At 33.9% G+C, this 24,989-nt stretch overlaps 1 protein-coding gene and 1 long non-coding RNA gene across 3 annotated transcripts in view; both read right to left on the bottom strand.

Moving 5' to 3' along the window:
• Positions 1–18,032, bottom strand: part of LOC123563132 (PRKCA-binding protein-like) — a 51,338-nt gene extending 33,306 nt beyond the window's left edge. The window contains exon 1 of the mRNA XM_053524368.1: positions 17,415–18,032. Coding sequence (XP_053380343.1) covers positions 17,415–17,524 — 110 coding nt within the window. The 5' untranslated portion in view covers positions 17,525–18,032. The remainder of the gene's footprint in view (positions 1–17,414) is intronic.
• Positions 926–12,370, bottom strand: LOC123543385 (uncharacterized). Of its 2 annotated transcripts, XR_008368248.1 has the most exons (5): positions 12,327–12,370; positions 11,727–11,841; positions 6,080–6,188; positions 4,527–4,601; positions 926–3,109 (listed from the first exon to the last, which is right to left on the bottom strand). It is a non-coding gene; the product is annotated as an uncharacterized LOC123543385 (long non-coding RNA). The 2 variants fall into 2 exon arrangements; XR_008368247.1 differs by having other exon boundaries at positions 11,727–12,344.
• Positions 18,033–24,989: the final 6,957 nt, after the last annotated feature.

Below are 24,989 nucleotides of genomic sequence, written 5' to 3'. Positions count from 1 at the left end.
AATGACAAACTTATGGTCAGGACAAAGAAATACGGACGGTCACCGAACAGCCATTTGGACAACGGGCTCTACAAAAAACGGCGTGAGAATCACACGGTTTCGGGTATAGCTGTGATAATCGCACAGGCGGTCTTAGCTTTTAGACATATATAACAATATGATATATAAAATTATTCAGGAATGATTTCTGCATCAATGGGTATAAATACTTGGGTATTCAGGCGCGCATCAAATCGGGGGTGTGCATCAAAGCCACATACCTTGGGATTTTTTTTTTCATATAAATAACTGTCTTTCTTTTTAGAATAGTTTCATTATTTTCTATATATTTTATTTAAATTGGACATATATGACCAATCTCTCTATCAACTTTATGATCCTAGGCTCAAGAGTTTTTGAGTTATCATCTGGAAACCGATTGCATACCGACCGACTGACAAACATCAGAGCAGAGTCTGCAAAACAATATACCCCTCCTTCTCCGAAGGGGGGCATAAAAATGTCAATGTGCATGTCAGAATGAAAACAATCGAGGCCTTCTTTTGATTAATTTTCTAATTTACCAAGGTTCATCGTTCTGATGCTGCAGTATTTAACCACCCGGACTAACGCCTTGATTACTAATAAACAAGGAAATAAAGCTCTATATATTCTGCGATAAACAACGGTTGACGCATGGACTGGTAAGAGACCATTATGACATCAATTATGACGTCAGATTACAGCATGACGTCCGATATATTACCCCTCGGGTAAATGAAGTCTAACATAATTTTTATCTAAGTAGGTCAATCAAAAAACAATTTAATTTATAGTTATCAGGTATGAAACTCTAAGACTCTTTAAAAATATTTTTCAAGAAGTGTTTAACAAACTGGATGGGTTTAAACTGGATGGGAGTTAAATGGAATCATAAGAAACGATCTTTTATGAAACTTTCAACATTTATTTTATGTTTTATTATTAATAAATCAACAAATTATAGGATCTAAACACCAACTGTTACAATGTATAATAACGTGTCTTTCCTAATAATGCCATAGAAGCACAGATGCAAATTTATTTCAATATTAAAGACTTATCCATCATTTAAGGGAAAAAATTCTCAGCAGATTAAGGTTATAGACCTATGTACAGAATTTACACAAATCAAAGCCACTAACCCACACATCCTGTGGTGAGAATTTATATATTTACCTATATTCACCTTTATGTTGCATATTTGAAGTTCTAACAATGTACTTTTCATCCAGTTCTGTCCAATACTGCTGTTTTCCTAATAAATCAAAAATACTTTAGACGAGAGTGCTACACATTAAATATCATCAGGATAAAAAATTCATTGTAACAGTGCCTTTTGACCTATGGGTCACATACTAGTCAGGGCCAATCTCCATATCATGTTTGAGGGTCCTAGGCTCAAATGCAGCATTTTTGTACTGGCATGACTATTTCTTACCCTGGAAGACTTACATAACATTTTAAAGCAATCTCATGATGCTGCTGAGATATATATTCATTTACATAAAATAAAGGGAGGTTATTTGTCATAAATTCAGTCAAAAGTTATCTACCCTGATTGTCCGAGTCCATCTCATGGCATAAATGACACTTCAAATCAGTATCTTCACTGGTTACAGAGATACACCTATTTTAACAAGAAACGAAGGAATGTAACTTGACATAAAATCAGTCAATATAATCTACAATCATTGTCTCTGTCCAACTAATGACAATAATGAAATTTCAAATGAGTCCTATATATATGCTTACTGAGATAAATCCATTTTTATAAAAATCAGGGAAGGTAATCATGTATTGGTACATGCATGTAGAAGATACACAGTACAAGTTTCACAATAATATATAAGAGAAGTATTCATATCTATAAACATTCAATCAAGAGTTATCTAACATGACTATATCTTACCATGGAAGACATAAAAAGCCTTTCAAACCAATTTCATTAGAAGCTGCTAAATATATTCATTTACATAAAAAATAAAGGGAGGTATTTTTGTCATAAATTCAGTCAATATGTATCTTCACTGACTGTCCAAGTCAATCTGATGGCATAACAGTATCTTCATTAGTTACGCTGATGTACCCATTTCAATTTTAAATAAAGGGAGGTGAATTGACATAAAATCTGTCCATAGTTATCTACCTGATTGTCTCAGTTAGCATGCTCGACTATTTCGGTTCTGGATAGTGAGCCTGGGCACATCTGAGAACACTGGAGCTGTCACTGTTGTGTTTAATGACTCCAACGGCGGATGAAGATATTGCATAATAACTAAGTCTGTTTTAAAAATATTAAGTAATATGAGAGATAAAGATAAAGTGTATCAAAACACTATACAAAGTACATTTTAAGCAAAACGGGCACAATTCATTAAATTTTAGTGCAAGAGTTATGCATCTTGTGTAATATGATGTGGGTGATGATTGATGATGTTGAACAACTATTTTAAGTTATTTTATTGTAATGGTAAGACTTAGTGTTGAAAGCTATATGTCAAAATGTTTTGTCAAAATGTGGACTTGTACAAAAACTGAACCAATTTCAAAGTCCAAAAGGGACATAATTCATCCAAAATACTCTACAGTGTTATGAACTCTTGCCTATGTAGAGAGACTATTATTATAAACAAGTGACAAAAGTTTCAAAGGGCCATAGTTAAGTCAAATCCTTGATGGAGTTATGTACTCTTGCCTAAAACTTGGTAAAATGATGATACATTACTGTTGTAAGTTTCAATACTGTAAAAAGGTCCTTTTAAATTATGGACTGGTAAGAAAAACTTAAACCTGGTGTAATGCCAATGTTGATACCATGGTGAGTATGATAGCTCCCCTTATTTTTCAATTAATCTAACTTTAAACTGAAAACCTCCTAGAAACTGTGATTCTATAAAGTGCACACTTGAAGATAATCTGCTGAATATAATCATCATATATGAAAGTCCTCGCTAAATCAAATTTCACAAATTGAATAACAAATTCATCTTCTTTGACCATGTATAAAGGCCTGGCATATGGTATGAACTCCACTGGACAGCATGATGCGCCAAGAAAGCAACTGCAACTTCAAAAGCTCATGTCTGACCTAAAATAGATAGAAAAATGATGTCACTTAATTGCAGTATCAAATGACAAATAAATTGCATACTGAAATAGCTAAATTTGATTTTATCCAAAACATTTTCCTTTTAAATCATTCTTTTTAACAAGTCTGCTTTTTGCTTCATAATATGCTACTTTATATGAAGGTCACACTGACATTCACACTTAATGTAGCAAAAAAAAACAACAACAAAAAAACAAAAAGAGGGCCATGATGGCCCTATATCGCTCACCTGTTATCATTGCACTTTAGGACAAGTCTTCAAGGTCAAAAAATCATAATAAAAAGCAATCAAAAGAATTATGAGAAAATATAGTTGAAATTTTCTTAAAGTTACTTTAAAAAACAAGATTTGAAAACTTTTTGTAGAGGTCCACTAGGCAATGCTACATGTCAAATATCTAAGCTCTAGGCCTTCTGGTTTATTTTTAGAAAATTTTGAAGATTTTTCTATGTACAATCAAGTAACCCCATGGGGCGGGGTCATGATTTGAATAAATTTTGTAAAAGTCTACTAGGCAATGCTACATGTCAAATGTCTAAGATCTAAGCCCTCTGGTTTATTTTATATAAATTTTTTGAAGATTTTCCTATGTAAAATCAAGTGACCTCTAGGGCGGGGTCAATTTTGACCCGGGGGACAAGATTTGAACAAATTTTGTAGAGGTCTACTAGGCAATGCTACAAGTGAAATATCTAGGCTCTAGGCCTTCTGGTTTATTTTTAGAAATTTTTTGAAGATTTTCCTATGTAAAATCAAGTCACCCCTGGGGCGGAGTCAATTTGACCCCAAGGGACATGATTTGAACAAATTTTGTAGAGGTTCACTAGGCAATGCTACAAGTGAAATATATAGGCTCTAGGCCATCTGGTTTATTTTTAGAAATTTTTTGAATATTTTCCTATGTAAAATCAAGTGACCCCTAGGGCAGGGTCAATTTTGACCCCCGGGTCATAATTAAACAACTTTAGTAGAGGTCCACTAGGCAATACTACATGTCAAATATCTAAGCTCTAGGACTTCTGGTTTTTGAGAAGAAGATTTTCTTAATATTTTCCTATGTCCCATTTGGTTAACCTCGTACGGACGGACGGACGGACAGGACGATCACTATATGCCTCCTGCATCAGTAGATGCTGGGGGCATAAAAAAACGGGACATCCCTCTGAAAATATTGCTGACAGTGTCCCTTGTCAAACATGTGCATACAGTATCTTAGAAAGCTAAAAGATATTTAACTTAAGAAATAAACTTGAACCAATGCTTACGCCAGGTTGAGTAGTCGAGCTAAACATTGTGTATGATAGATAATCCACCTATGCAGCTCACAGCTCCATTAAGATGTGTTAAAAAAGGCAAAACAAAATATTGATATAAAACATTACAAATATCACTGACCTTGAAAAGTTCTCTATCCAATAAGAAGTACTTCCACTGGTGCAAGTGTTGAGTTCTTCTATTTCATTGTCTTAACTGGAAGTATATTAATTTTTTAGATTACTTTTAAGAAAAAATCTATAGTGCAAAGATGATATAAATCACAGAGGTAAAAAAAAAACAATAACATGTTATAAAAGCAAATAAAAGACTCAGTTTCTACATACACTGTACCTACATTTTGGTAAGTATTCCAAGTTCAAAGACAAAGGTTTCGATATTCATAAAAGATCTCCAGATTTCCTTACAAGAGAAATTTTGCAGTATCAAAAATATTTTATGTCAATTGTCACCATACATACATAATATAATGAAAACACTTTAACTGCTTTACAAACTTTAAGTATTTTACTCTCTAAATCTTAACATTAGAATGATTTTAAAGTCTAAGAATTTTGATGAATATGGGCAAAGTTTTTTTTCTCCAAATCCTATTGTCATACTTTTCCTTTTAACATACCGGTATCTGTAATACTGACACTAAAAATTATCATGTCTATATAATGCACTAATGGCATGTTGCCAGTAAACACACTGATATCTGTAGACTAGCTCCTAGATTATATTTTAAAAAAAAATATTTTTAAAATTGTGAATATAGCTAGTCTACATCCTGTGATTACATTAAAGTAATGTCTCCAAAACAAAATCACTAAATTAGACTGGCATCTGACACTATTACATCAAAGTAAGAAAAATGACAAAGGTTGAATTTTGGACAAATTCTTAATTATCAGTCAAGTGGCTAGTCTATGAAATCACTAAATTAGACTGGCATCTGACACTATAACATCAAAGTAAGAAAAATGACAAAAGTTGAATTTTTTGGACAAATTCTTAATTATCAGTCTAGTGGCTAGTCTATGAAATCACTAAATTAGACTGACATCTGACACTTTAACATCAAAGTAAGAAAAATGACAAAGGTTGAATTTTTTGGACAAATTCTTAATTATCAGTCTAGTGGCTAGTCTATGAAATCACTAAGTTAGACTGGCATCTGACACTATTACATCAAAGTAAGAAAAATGACAAAGGTTGAATTTTTGGACAAATTCTTAATTATCAGTCTAGTGGCTAATCTATGAAATCACTAAGTTAGACTGGCATCTGACACTATTACATCAAAGTAAGAAAAATGACAAAGGTTGAATTTTTTTGGCAAATTCTTAATTATCAGTCTAGTGGCTAGTCTATGAAATCACTAAATTAGACTGGCATCTGACACTATTACATCAAAATAAGAAAAATGACAAAGGTTGAATTTTTTGGACAAATTCTTAATTATCAGTCTTGTGGCTAGTCTATGAAATCACTAAATTAGACTGGCATCTGACACTATTACATCAAAGTATGAAAACTGACAAAGGTTGAATTTTTTGGACAAATTCTTAATTATCAGTCTAGTGGCTAGTCTATGAGATTTGTAACTTATCTAGTATAAATTACAAATACTTTTATAAAGAACCATTCACCATGTTCATATATAGATCTGTAAGAATGTTCATCCTTACCTAAATCATTGAACTGTGGTGACAGCCTGTCCAGCTGCAAATATTGGTTTCTTTCTCCATTAAATAAAAGATGGTCATCATGATCAACCATTGACTTTGAAGTACCAATCTGAAATATGCATTTATATGTGTTGATAATATAGGTTTGTTACTGTGGAGGGATCAGCTATGAGAAAATATCTGAAATGCAGACAACAATTTTATTTTATGAAAATAAAAAGTCACCACTTGGAATATACTTTTTTTCTAGTTAATATTAATTTAACTCAATATCAATAAATGGGAAAGTATCAATGGTCATTTTCTTAGTTATATAAAGTTTCACCATAGATAACATAATGTATAATGATGAAAGATTTTTTTTAGTTAGCATTAATTTTGTAGTAACTGTATATACATTAAAACTCCAAGGTAAAATGATCTGGAACACATGCTTCATTTAATAAAAATGTGTCAGTAATAACATGAGAGCCCTTCTGAAGAAAATGTTAATGTAGAAAATGTAATACTTAGGACTGGTGAATATAAGGTTATGACCCCCCCCCCCCCCCCCCATGATTTCAGAATGAAAAGGAATAAGCTGAACAATAATGGTAGACAGTTAATGTAAATTTGTCTTAAAATTGGCCCTGCTGTTTCTGACCAGAACATTTTTAAAGTTTCCAATATTACAAATATGGAAAAGGTGACAATTACCCCTGACACCCATGTTTATAACAAAAAAATAATTTCTACAGTCTTTATAGAAGGTCACAAAAGGCCCATTTGTGTGAAATTATTTCAAAACTGGAACAGCAGTTTCATATATATATATATACATATCAGGAAAAGTGACCATGCCCTCCGGCACCCATGTGTTCATGCTCAGATGAGCTTAAAATGCATTTAATGTAAGAACATTTTTAATAATATTTGAAAAAAAAATACCAGTGAAATTTGACATGTATACAGAATAAGAAAGAAGACAGGGAATTTGAATAAGTAAGAAGAGGGGGAATTTGCCTATTAACACAGACCATTCTGCTTTTTAATTTCAATATACCACCAAATAGTTTTGCAAGGAGTTTTGCATATCTTTCTTAAATGTGTTTATTTTATAAATCTATTTTTTAATTTAGTATAGTTACTTAGACATGCACATGTGCAGAATAATAAAATGAGGGTTCCAAGAGACAAAATAGAAAGAAATTCATCATGTTCATCATATTTTCCAATTTGCAATCACAATTCAATAACATTTCAGTTACAGAATTAAGTATAATTACACTTGCTATCAGAAGTCTAAAAGTGAAGGGACTTACACTGCATAAAAAAGTTTTATTAGTGTTTAAGAGATTTGAACCTGTTTGAAGATAACCATAGACTTAAAGTTACTTTTACATATTTTGTTATCTTAAAAGAATAATGATGCACAAATTGTTATTAAGATAGCAGCATGGTATAGTTCAATCTTTCACCTTCATTTTGGTGTGAGGGGGCACTGTGAGTGTGGCCAAGTAGTTAAGGTCTCTGGCTTCAAATCACTTGCCCCTCGTCAATGTGAGTTTGAGTCGCACTAGAGGAGTAATTTACAGATTTTTCAATATATATATGTTTACATTATATTATGTACAAAACTTGCTGTAATCAGATTTTTCCTCTGGGTTTAATGAATTGTTATTAAAAGACAAAGAAAATCTCCTACATAAGTGACCCCTCCCCCCACCCACCCCTCAAATACCAGACTTTTTAATCCCCAGTCTGGTCCAGTCTGATTAGGGTCCATAAAACCCCTGTAGACTTGACATGTAGCCTAATTATTGTCAGAGAACCATAAATTTTATTGCCTACAGATAAATTGGTTATTTCCTGTGTTTTGCATTGCTGTTTTTTTTTTCTTTTTTCTTTTCAGAATTTCAAAATTACTTTAACTGATAATATACTAATATTGATTGCTCAGTCATGTTGAGTAATTAATATCCTGGCCAGTTAAATTATAACTCTTATAGGGAAGCAATTCTCTGACACTCCTTTACAATAAAATAATTATTTAAGAGAAATTACAAGTTTGTTTATTCAATGATTATGATCTTTTTATCAAAAGTAAGCAAATAAAACCAGAAAAAAATGATAATTGCTGAATTTTATTAGAAATAAAAGAAGCGTTCAGTTGCATTTTTAATAGATAAAAAGGGATATGGACAGAAGGATTTTATATATTAAAAATGCATAATTTCCCTAGTGTTGTCTAAATAACATTTCTTTTATGTATAATAAAATCCAGCAATAAAGATATATCATTGTTCAAAATACACATAATTTATTATTTCTAAAAGCTAAGTGCCTGAATGCATTTTTTACATTTTTGATAAAAAAAAAAAAGCAATGATGAGATGTAAATCAAAAATATGATAAAAACACTGTTTTATCCTATCACTTTGTGTATTTAGCCCTAATTCAATCAAGCTTTCTAAACTCCTTATAAAGGTGAGAACTGATTTGCTATAAAGGTGAGAAATATCACCTGCAATTTATTTACTGCACAGTAGCTATACAGTAGCTTATTATGATAAACAGAAGCAAGTCTATCAATGGTCCAGACTTGTGTATTGGCCCTTACCTCCAATACCAGACCTTATCATCCCCATAGGCCACATACCAGGCACACGAGAATCAGTGTCTTTAATTATTATTTACTCTAACAGTGAAACAGAATTAAGTTAGCTCTGTGTATTTAACTGTTCCTGAAAAAGGGTTGCTAAAAAGCTCTGCCGAGCTTATGTTAACCTTTTCACAAAGCAAAGGTAAATAAAAATTACCTTTACCTTTACCTATTCCAACTTAGTCAAAATAACTGGATGTTCAGATTGTTGTATATTTGGGTGGTTTTCAAAATAATGAAGAAAAAGTGGGACATAGAGTTGAAAACCTATTTCTTATGGTGGTCACCTATTTTATATGATAGCAAATACTTCAAATTTCAAGGAAATAACTTTGGGAAAGTGTTGAGAAAAACCAAAGAGCTATAAAAATATTTTATACTTCTTTGGAAAAACCTATCAGAAAATAGTTCAGCCTTTAATTTGAAAGTTCAGTGAATGATGGGTGATAAATGTTGCAGTGTTTTATGATAAGGAAATATATTAACAGTTATATTTTCAACATATATGATAAGTAATAGGTGTAATGTGTATGGTTTGAAACTTATTCAATCAAATGTTTGTGGAGATTGGTTTTTAAAATCAGCCTTTCTGCACAAATCTGACATGAAAATAAAACTTTGCCTAGAAAATTTGTTGCTTAATGAAAATAAATTAACATATTATTACAAAACCTATTTTTTCCTCAAATTTTGAATGTTTAAAACATGCCAAATTTCAAGAATGTCCAGTAATCTTAATTTCTAAAATTTTCAACTCAAAATTGTGTTATATTGCAGATGCACAGGGGACACATACTGAAAATCAGTATAATATTCATTCATAATAAGTTTACTGTTCATAATTTTTTTTTCACAAGAAACACAATGCTTATTCAACAGCATGTGTTCCTTTAAATGAAAAATAAGTGACTTTAAAAATAACCAACACATTGAAATCATTTATTCTACATGCATTGCCTACAGAGAGTAGAAAATGACAAAATGCCATGCATGGTAAAATGTGACAGTAAAATTCATACATTCTAATACTTTATTATGTTACTAAGAAGATGCACAGGGGACAAAGTGCAGCAAAATATATATTCATAGAATATGTTCATAGTAAGTAAATTTTTTTTTCAACTACACAGTATTCACTTGTGAACATTTACATAATGTGGGTAAACTTAAGCACTTGTGAAGCAAAAAAATTGATGTTTCCACTTTTTAACTTGAAAACTGGTTACTTCTGAAAAAATGCAAACAATGAATTCTAATTTATCCAGAGTTTCTTATATAATGGTATATTAAATGAATGTCAAAAAAGGGTGCACAGGGGACATCACTTTTGGCTTTGTGAATGTTGAACAGTCCTTAATATGTCAAGTTGAAAGCTGCTTTTTTATCAACTGTAACTCCCTTTCAAGGAAAATGAGCCGTGCCACGAGAAAACCAACATAGTGGGTTTATGACCAGCATGGATCCAGACCAGCCTGCGCTTCCACACAGTCTGATCAAGAACCATGCTGTTCGCTTTTAAAGCCTATTGGAATTAGAGAAACTGTTAGCGAACAGCATGGATCATGACCAGACTGTGCAGATGCGCAGGCTGGTCTGGATCCATGCTGGTCGCAATCCAACTATGTGGTTTTCTCATGGCACGGCACAAATAAAGTATAATCTAATTTTATTTTTAAAACATAAAAGAAATCTGACACTAACAACTAAAAAGTTGCAAAGGGGACGTTTTTGGGTGTATAGACATTCATCAAATGTCTGAGAAAGTTGATCTGTTAAACAAAAAAACATAGTCTGTCTTCACAGCTGAAAGGATAAAGATCTTAGAAAAACGTTAGGACTTTAGAAAACTAATGGGGTTTTGAAATTGTAGTGTTCTACATTAAAATTTTGGATTTTTTCACTATATTTTTGTGAAGAGGGTTCCATCACAAGATGTGAAATAGTGGTGAGAGTAAGATGTTGGTAATGAAAAAAGAGTATTTTGCTTTAAATGTACAGAGTTTAAGCTTACTGGAACCACTCTCGAGTCTGCTTCTTGGAATAACCAGTACTAGTGTCATATGAGAAGTCCTGACCCCACTGGGGCTCGAACCCATGACCCCTGGATTGAGCTGAGCAACAACTTACATACTACATAATTTAACATACGGTAACTAATGAGGAACTCGTGCGGACGCATTGGTTGATAGGGCTTATTATACTGTCCTACAGAGGTGAAGGCCCCAGGTTCGATTCCTGGCAACTCCCATTGCGGTGTGACCTTGGGTAAGGCACTTTATCACGATTGCCTCAGCTAAGGCCCAGTTGTAAATGGTATATACTCGCAAATTGCTGGGGGTAAGGTATAATTGGTTTTAACTGTTCTTAAAAAAGGGTCGTTCGAAAGCTCTACAGAGCTTATGTTCATTGTTTCACAAAGCGACGTTAGATAAAATTTACCTTTAACCGAATCCCCTTTTGATAAATATATGTTTTTTTTTTTAATTAATTTCAGAATTGTGACACAATCAGCATTTAAACCTATAGAATTTAACGGGTCGCAGCGATGAAAATTTTATCAGAAACTGCTTCCAATATTTTGGTCTTTCGAGTGTTTAACACAGTGGAGACACTGCCCATACAGTATATCACATAAAAATATCTCAGTATCTCCTCTGTTCCATATGATATGGATCCCGTTTTAAATTTTTGGATTACATTCCAACTGAACATCTAATTACGGATCACTTTTTCGAATTTCAGTAGTTGAAAACAGCTAATAAATCACAATTACAGCTGCTTTGTAGATCTATATTGTAAAATTATGTCACTCTGGCCAGGCTTTGCTGAAGAACTTCAAGAAGTCTTAAGAGCATCCGCACACTAGTGATTATTTTAAACTGGTTGTATGTAATCTACTAGATCCATATTATATGTGGAAACAGATAAATAAGATAAACAAGTGACTGTCAATCAGAAAGATCTAGAATCTACAACATTTTATTTCAAAAGTGCAGATCTACTTACTTTCGATTTCGCAAGCTCCGCCATCTTGTCTCTTCAGGCGGCGAATGATGAAATTAAAACGTGCGAATCACGCTTTTCTTCAAAGGTGTAATTACACCGATAAACAGATATTTGCCTATGGGTATGTCAAGCAAGTTATTAGAGTCTTAAATTAACAAGAAGTTTTACTGAAGAATAATAGGACAGTTTTGAAATAAGCAACTCATTATTTGCACACCGCGGCCATGTTTTTTGTAGATTTTTAGACAAAAAGGTCATTTTCAGAGCGTGTAAATCTTATTATTTTGAGTAGCTATTCACAAACAACAGACCCATGTACAATATTTAACACCTCTAGCAAGTTTTAAGACAATCTGATTCGTGAAAAAGATAAGTTACTGTGTTCTGCAAGTTTTTTCTGAAGCACCATAAAAGCCGGTAAAATACGTCAAATTGGGCATATTCAAATCAATACATTTAAATTTCAGGAATATAAAATCAAAATTAAATTATGTAAGTTACAAAAGCTATCTTTGAGAATTTAATATGCAAAATTTTGCAAATATTGGACAAAGAATAAGCATTTGGGCAGGTTTTGAAAAACATATATAAACCGTGGACCTGGTCACGACCGTGTGATAATCACGCTACACCGGCATGACGTTTTGATATCTTTACGATTCGCGGGTAAATTCCAGTCAATCCAGGTAGCGACTGAACCATCTCAAAGTTTGTTGACGTTTTGTAGATGTAATTTCTGAATTTTGGTAAAGTAAGGACGTAAACAAACCACTCGCCCGATCGGTCGAGTACACAGCGAGGTCCACTCGTCCTACTCAGACTTAACTCGCCGATGCGAGCAGGCGAGTGGAATTTTACACCCTGTTAATGCCGACAAATGTACGGCAAAACACGAGATTTTGCACGCGTTAAACTCCCTTCCTGTGAAATTACGTCCAGGTGAAAATACACTAATTTTATTTTCTTTGGGGCTGTAAACAACCGACCGGCGGAAAAAATAAAATAAAATTCGGGAAAATGAATTTTAATTTTATTCTACTTTTGCAATATTTAGGACCGGCGCTCCCGTAAAACGAAAAATAAAAAAACTCTGGCCTTAATTAACCATTACTGTAAGGAATTATTTTTGATATATTGGCTTATACTCTCTTTTCACAAAGTGGCCATATCTTTCAAACAGTCTACCTCATGAACCAATAACAATTTTATTTATTTTTTTTTTTTTTGGATTTAACGTCACACCGACACATGATAGGTCACATGGCGACTTTCCAGCTTTAATGGTGGAGGAAGACCCCAGGTGCCCCTCTGTACATTATTTCATCACGAGCGGGCACCTGGGTAGAACCACCGACCTTCCGTAAGCCAGCTGGATGGCCTCCTCATATGAAGAATTCAACACCCCGAGTGAGGCTCGAACCCACATCAATGAGGGGCAAGTGATTTGAAGTCAGCGACCTTAACCACTCGGCCACGGAGGCCCCTACAACAATTTTAAGCAGAAAACTTTCAGTTGGTTTTACAGTACATGTATGTTGATATTGTCAAGGATATTTTATTACATTAATATGAATCAGATTTCTAAATTATCATCATATTTTTATCAATAAAGGAATATAAAACAATAACGGTAGACTATTTTCAGTTTCCACTTTTTTCCTTTAAAAACTTCTTTTTCAATAAAATGAATTTAAAAAATAAATCTCAAAATAAATCTCATATCAAGTTGAAATTTACACAAACTGTATTTTTACATAGGTACAAACTGAGGCCCAATTGTGATCTGCACCAGGTGCAAAAAATACACTAGCAAATTTATCATTCAGCTCACATAATGATGAAAAAAGCTTTGCATGCATGTGCAAATTTTACATAGGTGCAAATTTTGTGCAACTGAACTTCCTCAATGAAAAACAAGAGCTGTCACAGGAGACAACACGCTAGACTATTTCGTGAAATTGGGCACATATGAAGAGTGTTTAATGACTCCAATGTGGATGAAGATATTGGACATTAGCAACTGTCTGTTTCAAAAGTATTAAGTAATAACTGATAGAAAGTCAAATTTATTAAGTATAATCTAATATATGCTTTTCTCTGCTAAAACACTCTTACGTTAGAATGACGTCACGTTAACATGTGGTGATGTCAATGTTTTTGTTGCGACCGAGAAAGAGCGCTACTATAATTTATAATTTATCTACTGTTTTATATTATGGGCATATTAGAATCGAAATAATTTATACCAAAACCGTGTTTTAACACTATTTATACACTCGGCCGGTAATATGTCGTACAAATAATTTCACTCGGGCTGTGCCCTTGTGAAATTATTACGTCCGACGTATAACCGCCCATCGTGCATAAATAGTGTTAAAACACACTTTTGCTATAAATTATTTCTTAAATAACAGATCAATTAATACATAAATAATTATCAATTATAATCAAATCCATTTAGTAACAACAGAGATATGGTGAAACATAAAAATTAAACTGAAATTTTGAGTCTGAATCAAATTCAATGGGTAATAATAGAGTGAAAGTGCATCAAAACTTTAACCTTAAGTAAAATGGGGGCATAATTCATGTAAAATTAGAGCCAGAGTTATGGACTGTGACATATGATGTTGGTGATGATGTGAAACAACTATTTTTAGTTCGAATCAAACCTGTTTAGAAATAACTGAGATAGCATGTAAGTGCACCAAAAGTTTAACCTGAAATTCTAAGTAAAAAGGGGGGATAATTCATGAAATATTGGTGCAAAAATTATGGACCTTGTGCCATACGATGTGGGTGATGATGTGCAACAACAATTTCAAGTTTGATGCAAATCCATCAAATAATTAAAGCGATAATGCATCAAAACTTTAACCAAGTTGTGGATGCGGATGGACACAGACGCCAGGGCGAGTAGGATAGCTCTCCATATACTTTGTATAGCCGAGCTAAAAAAGAAGCGATTGTTCAACCCTGTGACAACAATACTGTCAATAACTGCCTGCCAGGTATAACATATATCAATAACAGTCATATGACACCTAATGCAACAACAAAAATCAAAACACAACCTTGAACTCAATACTGCCATTTTGTTATTGCTTCCTTTAATTGGACACTTATATTTTCTATTAAAACTCCTCCATTCAATTTCCTTATTAAATGGTAATTGAAAGTTTTGAACTTTTCTAAGTAAAATGTACTTCTTGAATTTTGTAATTGTTTAACCTAAATTGCTAAACAATGTCACTACAGCTTATGTGTTTAATACTGATGCAAAAATATTTAGTAATTTTAATGCTTCAAAATGCAGACACTTTCAGGTTCTAGATAGATTTTGTGTCTGTGTCTAAAACTGATACAAATACATGCCGTAAGTATTTCTTTTGACAGATTTCTCACATGATGGCCCAAGTTAGTCACAAACGAAGAGGTCTGGGGCAAATGATTCAAAGCCAGATTGGCAATAGAGGTCCTCCATAAAATCTCTGAATATCTGTTGCTTTTTGTTAGGTTAAGACACAATTTAGGTCATATGGTGACTTTTCCAGCTTTTGATGGTGGAGGAAGACCTCAGGTACTCCTTCAGACTTTGTCTCAGGTACTGGTTGGCACCTGGGTCTTATCACCGACCTTCTGGCCAGGAATGTTTCCTCACATGAAGAATTTTACACCCCCTGTAAAGTTTTTATTCCACATTGGTGAGGGGTAAGTCAGATTCGAAGTCAGCGGTCATAACCACTCGGCACCCACCCCACTCCTCTTTTGATAGCAAGAGCTCAAACTTACTTCTTCATCAAATGCCAAAAAAATAAAAAAGAATGTTCTGGTCTTGTTAGATTTGCATGTTAAAGAATTTTAAGGTAGAATAATGCTGACTGTCATTATTACAGGTAATTCTATCTACATAATCTTTTTATAAATACTAAAGATAATTATGTTTCATACGAAAAGATTTATATAGAATGAAATTACAGGCATTATCAAGTCTGAAACATAAACTGACACATATGACAACAATTATCTGTAAAATTATGTAACACGAGTACTTCTAAGAGGATGGTTTACTTGTAATTTCTGGTAACGTACTGCCATGTAAGAAAATTTTTAGCCACCTAAAAGCAACAGAATCTGAGAATGGATAGAATTTATTGTTATCTATTTAATTCATAGCAACATTATGAAGCACCCATTTATAAGCACTGTCAGTTTGATGGACAGAAAGTTCAATATAATATCATATATGGCTCCTGAGACTTTCGATCTTTGGGGAGGGGGAAGGAGTCACTGAGCCACTGAGTTCCCAGAGCCACTGCTTTTTCCGAACAAGAAAACTTGAGTAGGACTTACTAAAGTACTCATACCACTCAAAAAACTAATTAATGTATTTATTTTTAAATCTTTCTACCCCTTTAAAAAGCTACTTAGAAATATCAATTTTTGTTTCACACATGGTAGGATTTCTTCAATCGCAATATGCTTAAACACCAGCCTAAAAGCATTTTTCTCCAGCGCTAAAACTGATTTACGGCATTTGCAACAAATTTTTATACTCTTTCTATCAATGCTGCACTGTAGTCTGGCTGCTTAGGATCAGACTGCCAGGAATTGTAATAAAATGTTATAAATCAAATTCTAAGATGTTAAAACTGAGTCTAAGAATAAGTGTTTTATGCAGAGGTTAACATACTAGTAACCTAATTGACGGGGGAAAAAAGGTAACCTAGAGCATGTTGTGTCTGCTGTTCACTGCATAATACTTAGCAGTGTGTTAGTTTGAGAAGTGATAAATATGTAATAGTTATAGTATGTGTGAAAGGTGTGGTTACGGGGATAATCAGAGCTAGGGGTACCATCGGGGGTATTTTTCTCTGCACATATCGTCGAGGCCGTGGGCCGAGACAGATATGTGCAGAGAAAAATACGGAGATGTACCCCTAGCTCTGATATATCCTCGAACACAAGACATTACATATTATAACGTTTTTATCGCATAGTTTTATTCATTAAAATTTATATATTATTTTCATTTAAATTTGTTTATTATTATTTTCACTCTTTTGATTCCCTTTGTGCGCCTTGCTGACTAAAAACACTAAAACTTCTGTTTTAGAAAATGTGTTCCCCAGATAAAAAGTATCCAACAGATTTCTCCCATTGGTTTTAAATCTTTGCATTTCATAGGCCAAAAAAATTTGTAAAATTTGTTTTTTGTTTGTAAAAAAAAAAATTGAGAATCTCAGAATTTCATATATTCATGTATTTCTGAATTTGGCGATAACTATCGAGTTTTTGAAATATTCTAATTTATTTATTCTTTTACTTTATAAAATGTAGGTGTTTTGTGATAATTCTTTCTCTGTGAACTGAAAAAATTGGGGGCTAAAATCATCTTTTCCTTTGAAAGGAAAAAGTTATACTCCCTCGATAGGACCTCAATAGAAAAAAAGTTTTCTGATATATATCAGAACAGTTTTACACTGTGCGAATATATCGCAACACTTTTTTTTTCTAATGAAACTCTATAGAGATTTCGGGTGTTGATATTATCTTAACAGTTTTGTAAAATATCAGAAACAGATTTTGTAGTAAAAAATGGGGTGTTACCAAAATTGTTAACATACTGCAAAGATCAAAGGAAAAACTGTCGCACTATGCGATAAATAAAAACTATCGAATTCTCACTTGAGATCTTCCCACGGAAGCTGAGAAAATTTATTCTCATCAAGCCAGTATTCGTCATAGTCCTGGTCCGGCACCATATTGTACTCGTACTGGTAATCCTCGTAACTCATGGCAACCAAAAATTCATCCGTTTATAAACTATTTATGCAGGAAGCATAAAATTCCATACACTCTAGATATCTGTGTACATGTATCACTTCTGGTTAATTTTTCCAATGCATCAACTATACTGTAGTCATCTACCTTATAGTAAACCCTGGATCATGCACAAAAAGTCCCTATCACAAATTAACAGTGATTTACGGCTAAAAGCGAAATTGGAATAGTGCCTGTACATACATGTACACAATTTTCAACATGAATGCACACTTCTTATATCCTTCAAACTTCAAATGTCAATATCCCTTTTTTAAACTATTTAGTTTAGATAAACTTTTAACACATGTATATAACTGAAATTTTGTTTATCAATGTTGTATGGTTATATTCAGTAAACTTCTAACATAATGTCATTAAAATAAAATGTCATAATACATGCTTTAAAGGTAAAAACTGGCTCAACAAGAGCTTTATAATCCAGTATTTTATCTTTATTCTGCCACGTCATAAATAAATGTAAACAGCTGTTACACTGGACATGTATATCCGTGTATCATTGACATTTTCATATATCGAGGGCTTAGAGCGAAACTGGTCTATCTGTATATAGAAATAGAAGCAGATAGACCAGTTTCGCTCTAAGCCCTCGATATGCTACATAATGGCATTTGGTATAGAGTTGTAATTATACATATCATCCAATTTTCCTTTAAGCTATTTAGCTATTTTCTTTAACAATTCTTGAGAAAATTTATTAGTTATTTCATTACAAAACTCCGGATCAGTTAATTGCTAGATTTTTGTCCTCTACCCCCATCCCCCATCATTTTTATGCCAAACAACCCTCATCCCACCCCCACCCCTCACTATTTTTATGTCAAACAACCCTTAAACCCACCCCCTTCACTATTTTCATGCCAAACAACCCTCATCCCACCCCCACCCCTCACTATTTTTATGTCAAACAACACTCATCCCAACCCCTGCCCTCACTATTTTTATGCCAAACAATCCTCATCTCACTCCCACCCCTCACTATTTTTATGTCAAACAACCATCATCCCAACCCTACCCCTCACTATTTTTATGTCAAACAACCCTCAGGACTTGGTTCATGTGCTCTGCACATATTCTCATCGCCACCTACCTATATGCCAGGACTGAAGTTAATACCTTGAATGGTTATCAAGTTATGCAACTGGCACAAAATATGAAAGACAAATTTGACCTTTGAGCTCAATTTGTGACCTGCTCTGCACATCACCTCATCCTCATCTACAAATAGGCCAAGTTAAAAGTCAATACCTTGGATGGTTATTAAGTCAGTTGATATGCTTTGGATACGAAATATGACGGATGGACAGAATGATGCACAAGCCATCACATAATACATCAGTTTATTTTCAAACCCTATTAAAAATGTATATGTTACTGTCTATATAAAATTTCATAGTTACTCCCCTTTGATATGAAAATATTTAGAAAGCAGAGTATTTCTTTTGAGTTCTCTGATCAAAAAGGCAGTGTATAGCTTTAGAAAACACATTCTTTGGTTGTTTTTGCTTACATTTCTAGGAAGTCATTTCATTTCATAGTCATAAAATTTCGTAGTTTTTGGCCAAAACATATTTAGCTGGGAAATGAGTTTGTGGATTTCATAAATATGGTATAATAATTTTAAACATAAAATAAATGTGAATTTTACCTGTTTATTGGGATTAAATTTCAAGGAATGACTCAACATTGAAACCCGCAAAAAATACTCCCCCATGAATATCAATGACTTAACAGTATCCTGTCTAAACATAATTATTATCATATGTTCAGATTTTAACAGCTATTGGTTATTTAAAAAAAATACCCAAGCAGAACCTTTAAATTGGGGTCCTCAACATGTTCGTTTCACAGACTTTCTGAAAAGCACATTAAAGTGGTTGTTATATTTGCCTTGACATGCCTCATCATAGTTATGCCACAATAATTTGCACAACAAGAGGCCCAAATGGGCCTTAAGTCGCTAACCTGAAGAGGATCGTAACCATCTGACCCTAAAAGGGGCCAAACAACCCAAACTGAACAAATTTATGAGAGGACCTTATATTGAAGCCACAGATCAGGTTTGATGAAGATCCACTGAGTGAACTCCATGGTAAGTTACAAGTCATTAAAATATATTTGCAACCCCTTAAATGGGCCAACTACCCGCATTTGAACAAATCTGAGAGGACCTTATAATGATCCTACAAACCAAGTCTGATGAAAATTCATCTAGCCATTCATAAGTAGTTGTTTGAAGGTATTTCTAGTTTTAGCACTAGCAGCCCCTAAAAGGGGCCAGGTGTCCCCAATAAAATATTTTGGTAAAAGGCCTTATAATAATGCTACAAATCACCATAAAGCAGTTCATGAGAAGAAGTCTTTTGAAGGCATTTACATTTTTGTTCTTTTGGCCCTTAAAAGGGAGACCAACTGTCCCCATTGGTGAAAATTTGGGAGAGGACCTTATAATGATGCTACAGACCAAGTTTGATGAAGATCAATCAAGCAGTTCAGGAGTAGAAGTCCTTTAAAGTCATTTCCTTTTTTAGTTCTAGCAGCCCCTAAAAGAGGCCAAATGCCCCCAATTGAACAAAATTGGAAGAGGACCTTATAATAATGCCACAAACCAACTTTGATGAAGATCCATCTAGCGGTTCATGAGAAGAAGTCGTTTAAAGGTATTAAGTGCCCCCATTTGAATAAAATTGGGAGAGGACCTTATAATGATGCTATAGATCAAATTTTATGAAGATCCATTAAGTGGTTCATGAGAAGAAGTCTTTTAAGGGCATTTATATCTTTAGTTCTAGTGGCCCGTAGAAGGGGCCAAGTGCCCCCATTTGAACAAATTTTGGAGAGGACTTATAATAATGCTAATATTAGATCAATGATGAAGATCCAGTAAGTGGTTCATGAGGAGAAGCCTTTTAAAGGCATTTCTATTTTTAGTTCTAGTGGCCAATAAAAGGGGCCCACTGTCTCCATTTGAACAAAATTGGGAGAGGACCTTATAATGATGTTACAAACCAACTTTGATGAAGATCCTTCTAGCAGTTCATGAGAAGAAGTTTTTTAAAGGTTTTTCTATTTTTATCTCTTGCAGCTCCTAAAAAGGGTCAAGGTGAACCATTTGAATAAACTTGATAGAGAGCCATGCCAGGATGCTACTGACCAAGTTTGGTGTAATTCTGACCAGTAGTTTCAGGGGAGCAAGTGAAAATGTGGATGACGCACGCAGAACCATCCACCTATACTAACAGCTCACCCTGAACTTTCGGTTTAGGTGAGCTCAAAATGAGTGATGACTGACAATATCGGTACAAAAAAATTTTTCCCCAATACCACATACACTTAACAGTACTAAAAATTAACATTATGCATCAATTAAACAAACAATAACTTGATCTTAACATCACTGCCAAAGTAGTCAGACATCTAAAGCAGTTTAAATGTTAGCTATGTGGCCTCAGGTGATTCAACATCACCATAATGAAATTACTAATGATGTTTTCTACTTTCAACTGTCATTAAAGTCAGTTCATTTAGGGCTTGCATGCTAATAAAGCTAATGTTACATATCAGTTATCACCTGGAGCAAATATGGGGCAAGATGAAACTATCAAATATTCTGTATTATACAAAATACTTCTTAATCGGGAGTGCAATTTATTCACAGTAACATAGATTAAACATTATGCTGCCATGTACAAGAAATGGAATCACTACCAAAACAAAGGACTTCAAGATACAGGTGAATAATGTCAGCAAGACAGATACTGTCAAATGCTGAAAGCAGAGCAATGGACTTCCAGATACAGGCAAATTATGCTGGTAGAACAAAGGAATTCAAGAATAATGATGTTAGCAAAACAAATGCTAGTTGATGATAATGGAGCAATGGGTTTCAAATTGACAGGAAATGGAGTCACCCCCAGAACAAAAGACATAAATCCAGATATAGGCAAACAATGCCAACAGAACAACAGACAGATGCAGGCAAATGCTGCCATTGGAACAAGGAACATTAGGGATTTCCAGACACAGGTAAATGGTGCTACTGGAGTAATGGACTTACAAATACAGGCAAATGAAGTTAGCCAAATTAAACACTTCAAGATACAGGCAATTAATGCCAGCAGAACAAAGGACTGCAAGGTACTGACAAATGATGCCAGCAGAACAAAGGACTGCAAGATACTGACAAATGTTGCCAGCAGAACAAAGGACAGTACCTGGCAAATGATGCCAACAGAGCAAAGGACTGCAAGATACTGGCAAATGATGCCAGCAGAGCAAAGGACTGCAAGATACTGGCAAATGATGCCAGCAGAACAAAGGACAGTATCTGGCAAATGATGCCAACAGAGCAAAGGACTGCAAAATACTGGCAAATGATGCCAGCAGAGCAAAGGACTGCAAGATACTGGCAAATGATGCCAGCAGAGTAAAGGACTGCAAGATACTGGCAAATGATGCCAGCAGAGCAAAGGACTGCATGATACTGGCAAATGATGCCAGCAGAGCAAAGGATTGCAAGATACTGGCAAATGATGCCAGCAGAGCAAAGGACTCAAATAGACACAGGCAAATGATGCCAGCAGAGCAAAGGACTGCAAGATACTGGCAAATGATGCTAGCAAAGCAAAGGACGTCCACACAGTCAAGGCAAATGATGCTAACATGGTAAAGGACTTTCACTGATACAGTCATAAAATGACGTTGTGAGTCAAACAATAGTGCAAAGGTCAAAACTAGGGATGGGAACGAATACTGAAATCAATATTTGAATATTCGGTTTGCCATAATTCGAATATATTTGAATATTCGGCTTGTTTAATAGAAGCTTTAAATACTTATTAAGTGATTGGCATATTCACAATATATTCCGTTGTTTAAAACGTGAATCATTGTAATAAATATGGCAAGGGCTGTTTTTTTTCAGTCAAGATACGGGAAAATAAACATTGATAATTTTATTTACAAATGAACAGGCATAATTCAACGTGTCAACTTTTATTCAAGGATAGCTTATACAGCTACAACAAGTATCACAATCATAAACGTACGATGGTAACTCATATTTTAGCAAAAATTATATAAACAACTTTTAAAATTAGTTACACCAAACAGGCGCCAATAAAATAAAACAAGAGCACCGCCTTGCGGGTGCTGACGCCCATCTGATTTTTTTGTATAATAGAAAAACTGTCCTACCCATGATTTTCTAAGTCCAAAAAGGGCCATAATTCTTGCAAAAAGCAGGATGGAGTTATGTTTCTTGATGTACAGAGTCAGCTTATGATGGTGAACAACAGTTGCAAGTTTCAAAGCAATAGCTTTGATAGTTTAGGAGAAAAGTTTACCTAAACATAAACCAATAAATCTGCTATTTTCTAAGTCCAAAAGGGGCCATAATTCTTGCAAAAAGCAAGACAGAGTTATGTTTCTTGCTGTACAGGGTCAGCTTATGATGATGAACAAGTGTTGCAAGTTTTAAAACAATAGCTTTCAAATTGATAGTTTATGAGAAAAGCTGACCTAAACATAAAACTTAACCAAGAAATCTGATTTTCTAAGTCCAAAAGGGGCAATAATTCTTGCAAAAAGCAGGACAGAGTTATGTTTCTTAATGTACAGGGTCAGCTTATGATGGTGAACAACTGTTGCAAGTTTCAAAGCAATATATCTTTGATAGTTTAGGAGACAAGTTGACCTAAACATAAAACTTAACCAAGAAATCTGATATTTTCTAAGTCTAAAAGGGGCCATAATTCTTGCAAAAAGCAGGATGGAGTTATGTCTCTTGCTGTACAGGGTCAGCTATTGATGGTGAACAAGTGTTGCAAGTTTCAAAGCAATATCTTTGATAGTTTAGGAGAAAAGCTGACCTAAACATAAAACTTAACCAGGCAACGCCGACGCCGATCAAGTGATGACAGTAACTCATCATTTTTTTTTCTCAAAAAATCAGATGAGCTAAAAAAGATAAAAAGGCATCACATTTACGCCTGTTGCAAACTGTTAATCTGTAACGATGACCCCCGCCAATTATTCAATTTTCTTGTTTATTGGACAATTTTTGACACGCATCACATTTACGCCTGTTGCAACCTGTTAAAACAGTGGCCCTTGCCAATTATGCATTGCAATTTTCTTGTTAATTGGACAATTTTTGACATATGATAAACAAACGCAAAAGAACAAATGGTTTTACTCTGCATAATTAGCATGCTTAGATTGCTCAAAATCAACGATACCTATTTTGAAAAAAAAATATACACTAATTTGATTTTCATATCCGAATATTTGGCTGATTTTCGAATATTCGTTCCTATCCTTAGTAAAAACAGATATGAATGGCAGTCTACATCAGGCCTGCAGAATGGAAGCATGTACTGTATAGGAGTGTATAGCCTTAAGTATAAAATGCACATGGATGAAGATGTAAGGCCTCCTCTGCTGCAATGTTTCCCGAGTCGGCCCTAAATATTATTAACAAGAGGGTCATTGACTCTAAAGCACTCACCTGTGTACAAGGCTTCAAGTGTGTTTGTATAACGTAATGGTACAGAATTTAGTTTACATAAATATCAAGGCTCTAGCTACTTTGAATTCAAAGAAGAAGATATTCAAAGTTTCTTCTATATTAGCCTGTATTATATACATGTCACACACATTTTTGAAACTAGGGCATTAATTTGAACAATTACTGTAGACAGTGAACCCTAGCTGATACCACAAGCCCAATATCAAGGAGAAGAGGATTTTTTCGAAGTACCTTATATAATATGATAAACCTATAAAAAGTACATGTCGTACACAGGGGCATGGCTATTTTTGACCTAGGGCAATGATTTGAACAGTTATGGCAGAGAGTCAAACCCTTATATTACATGCCAAATACCAAAGCTCTATAGCTATTATGGCTTCAGAGAAGAAGATTTTTAAACTCTGATAGTTGAAAACCTATTTTTAACCAAAATGAATAATCAAAATAATTTGAACAATCTTGTTAAAGGGTCACATGAGGATCATTTGTGTAAAATTATTTTAAAACTGGGCCAGCAGTTTTACGCAAGAAGATTTTTAAAGCTTCCACTATATACTGGGTATACCAATTACCGCGAGTCTTATATTCAGTGGACTCTGTATTTATAACAAAATGATTGTATGGAAGGATAAATTTTAATCTGTTTAAATAATTTATATTTTAGCTTTTGACTTTTGGCAAAAAAATCGTCAAAACACTAGGTAAAGGTTCCACTTTTCTCGTTCAAACAAGAGAGGTGGGGAATTTTAGCATTTTCTGACATATACCTATTACCGTGAATTTCAACTTTCAATCTAAAGAAGTTGTTAAATTGATCAAAGACAAAGAAAGCATTTCTACCAGGTATTTTATAACGGGTCAAACTAAATATGAAACAGCTATGACAG

This window comes from Mercenaria mercenaria, chromosome 2 (genome assembly GCF_021730395.1).
Source record: "Mercenaria mercenaria strain notata chromosome 2, MADL_Memer_1, whole genome shotgun sequence".
Classification (NCBI taxonomy): Eukaryota; Metazoa; Mollusca; class Bivalvia; order Venerida; family Veneridae; genus Mercenaria; species Mercenaria mercenaria.
This window is presented reverse-complemented; position numbering and strand designations above follow the sequence as displayed.